The sequence below is a fragment of the Microtus ochrogaster genome, unplaced genomic scaffold (genome assembly GCF_000317375.1).
Source record: "Microtus ochrogaster isolate Prairie Vole_2 unplaced genomic scaffold, MicOch1.0 UNK14, whole genome shotgun sequence".
NCBI lineage: Eukaryota > Metazoa > Chordata > Mammalia > Rodentia > Cricetidae > Microtus > Microtus ochrogaster.
This window is the reverse complement of record NW_004949112.1, coordinates 2,171,231-2,174,457: the sequence shown is the minus strand read 5'-3', so window position 1 is coordinate 2,174,457 and position 3,227 is coordinate 2,171,231. Positions and strand designations below refer to the sequence as shown.

The 3,227-nt window shown below is 53.0% G+C and overlaps 1 protein-coding gene across 1 annotated transcript in view; it reads right to left on the bottom strand.

Moving 5' to 3' along the window:
• Positions 1–2,593, bottom strand: part of Rcn3 (reticulocalbin 3) — a 9,301-nt gene extending 6,708 nt beyond the window's left edge. The window contains exons 1-3 of the mRNA XM_026789067.1: positions 2,458–2,593; positions 1,817–2,064; positions 335–537 (exon numbers count right to left, since the gene is read on the bottom strand). Coding sequence (XP_026644868.1) covers positions 335–537; positions 1,817–2,058 — 445 coding nt within the window. The 5' untranslated portion in view covers positions 2,059–2,064; positions 2,458–2,593. The remainder of the gene's footprint in view (positions 1–334; positions 538–1,816; positions 2,065–2,457) is intronic.
• Positions 2,594–3,227: the final 634 nt, after the last annotated feature.

Here is a 3,227-nt window from a genome sequence, read left to right as displayed (position 1 = left end):
TTCTCTGTGGCTTTGGAGCCTGTCCTGGAACTAGCTCTATAGACCAGGCTGGTCTCGAACTCACAGAGATCCGCCTGCCTCTGCCTCCCGAGTATAGTATTCTTAACTAGGACACCAGGGCTGCTCAGAGAGACTGTCGCAAAAGGAAAACAGAGATCAGGGGTCAGTGCTACAGCGTATGGAAGGAAAATGTTCTGGACAGGGATGTGGAGTCTCCAGCCAGCTTGTCACACAGGTTGGATCTCACAAGGGAGAGCAAGCTAGATCAGAAATGGAGAAGAGGTATCAGTGATAACGTTGGTCTTAAAAGAGGGCAAAGGTGAGGTGGGCATACCGGGCTCATAGTGGCCGTACGTGGCATTGCGCAACTCCTCCCAACCCACGCGCCCGTCGCGGTCCGTGTCGTAGGTGTGCCACGCTGCGCTCACCGAGTCGCGGATGTGTCGCTGTTGTGTGTGCGCGATCCATGAACGGAGCTCGGCTAAGGACACCCAGCCATCGTTGTCCCCAGCGAGATCCATGCGGTCCACGATCCGACTGCGAAGGGGACGAGGCACATATGCAGGCACAGAACACTATACATAATAAATAAATAAATCTAAAAAGAAGACTGAAAATTCTGCACAGCACCCACAGGTGAACCCAGAAGAGGCATTGCCTGTGTTGTTTCTAGTGTTTTTTGTTTTGTTTTTGAAAGAGGGTGTCACTATGTAGCCCTGGTTAGCCTGAAACTCACTGCATAGGCCAGGCTGGCCCTGAACTCACAGATTTGTCTCCCAAGTGCTGGGATTAAACTGTGTGCCAGCCCAGGATCAGGAGGAGTGCAGGTAGGTCTCGTCCACTCCAGGTCTTTACCCGCCCTGACTATATCCCTCAGAGACAGTGTCACACACATCTGGAATGGCAGCCAGATGAAATGGGATGCACATTTAATCTCTGCACCGGGCCCTCTTTGCCTAGTGGATGAGCGCCTGGCTCAAACAAATGGCACACTCTACTCTAGCCCCGTCCCAAAACTCTACCCAGACCTCAACCACAGCTGGACTGAGCTGGAGTGGGGACAGCGAGTCTCTTGACTGCACCCTAGTTTCAGAGTGCCAGATCTCTATTAACCCTGAGGCTCCACCTCTTGCCATCTCAGGGCCCACCCCTCTCTCAGGCAGCCTGTGGACTCAAGCTCTGCCCACTTCCCTAGATGGACACATCAATTTTGGGCTCCTCCCTCCCCAGCTCAGCCCTGCGAAACTTCCAATGCCACTTCTTGCCCAGTTTAAAAGGAGAAATTCGTTAGCGGGACATGGTGCGGACCCTTTTAGTCACAGCACTCAGGATGCAAAAGCACGCGAATCTCTGCATTTTAGACCAGTCTGGTCTACATAGTGAGTTCCAGGCCAGCCATAGTACTCAGCGAGATCCTATCTCAAAGTAATGAAAACAATAATTAAAAAGCATGTATACATGGAGTGGTCTTCTTGTCCCCTGGGTCATGCTAACTGTGTCCTCCAGCTTGAGTCACGACTCCATCCCTCTCAGTCCAACCTGAATTCTGAGCTTGGACTCTCAAATTTTTTCAGACTCTTTCAAGAGTTGGTGACCCGTTTAGAAGCTAAGAAAGTCAGAACAGGGATGTCCAGACGGAGGAAGTAGCGGGGAAACTCAGGTGTTGGTGAGATGGGTCCACCGCAGCCTCAGATTTAATTCTGTCTTTTCCCAGGAGGCGAGTACCACAGTTGTGTCCAGTCTCCTGCCTCTGACCTTTTCAGTGAGCTCAATTCTCCCCGACTTCCCACCTCCGCCCGGCTCCCCCCATTCCTACCCGAGTCGGGCCTGGCTTTCCTCTGGGCTGAGTTGGTCGAATTCCTTGGCCACGTCTCTTCCCAGGAACGCCTCGTGGTCATACTGGAAATTTCCGTGGGCGTCATCGTGGGGGGCGTCGCTCAGGGGGGCTCCCTGATGCACCCTCGCCTGGCCATGAGGTCCGGCGTCAGGGGATGGCTTCCCCAGGGCCCACCACCTCAGCAGCAAGAGAAGCAACAGAAGCGACCGTAGCCACATCATTGGTCCCTGGGGAGGGGTGAGGACCGGGGGTCAGCGGGTCACATGGGAAAAAAAATCCAAAGCAGACATTAGTGTGGGGTGAACTTCAAAGTTAGGGGAGTTGCTTAAGGCAGGGCAGATATAAGCAAGCTACAGAAAGTTTGGGGCTTAAGAAAAGTCGGCAAAAAGAATAGGGAATTTGAAGGTAAAACCGCCTATGGGGGTAGAATCCGTGCCTCGGAAGAATCCCAGAGGAGAAAGGGGGTCTTTCAGTTGAGACGTGGCACACGCCCCACGCAAAATTCAGGGCATGGTGGTGACTGAGGGCATCATGCAGGGTCCTCTGTGTGTCCCGCCCCGACCGAGACCATAACCCCGAAAACACCTCCCGGGCTAGCTCCCCACCCTCCCCCGGGTTACCAGGCTTGGGTTCGCTCCCCAAGATGAACTCGGCTTTCGCGCAAAGATGCCCAACCTGGCGCGGCGCCAGTCAAGCTCCACCCCTGGCAGCCCAGAGGCCCCCGCCCTCCTACCAATGACGGCGCCGGAGGCCCTCAGGGGCGGAGCCAATGGACGCCAAAGTTGCCCCTGGAGCCCCTCGCCACGTCCACAAGGTTGAGCGCTAGCCTGGAAGGCGTGGTGGTCGATAAGGCAGATTTGAACTACAACTCCCAGGAGGCTTATGGGAAGCCGGCACAGCTACCTCCATTGACTCTGGTCCCGGAGGATTAGGGGAAGTGTATTTCTTTTAACCGTTTCTGGGATTGTTTTAAGAAAAGAGGAGATCGGACTTGGTGGCTCTTGCCTTTAATTACAACACTTGGGAGGCAGAAGCAGGTTGACTTCTTATTACTTTTTGTTTGTTTGTTTGTTTTTGTTTTTCGAGACAGGGTTTCTCTTTGTAGCTTTGGAGTTCCTGTCCTGGAACTAGCTCTTGTAGACCAGGCTGACCTCGAACTCACAGAGATCTGTCTCTGCCTCCCAAGCGCTGGGATTAAAGGCTTCCACCTAGGTAGCAGGCGGATGAGTTCGGGACTATCCTGGTATACATAGCAAGTTCTAGGAGAGCCAAGACTACATAGACCCTATCTCAAAACGAAAGAAAGAAAGAAAGAAAGAAAGAAAGAAAGAAAGAAAGAAAGAAAGAAAGAAAGAAAGAAAGAAAGGAAGGAAGGAAGGAAGGAAGGAAG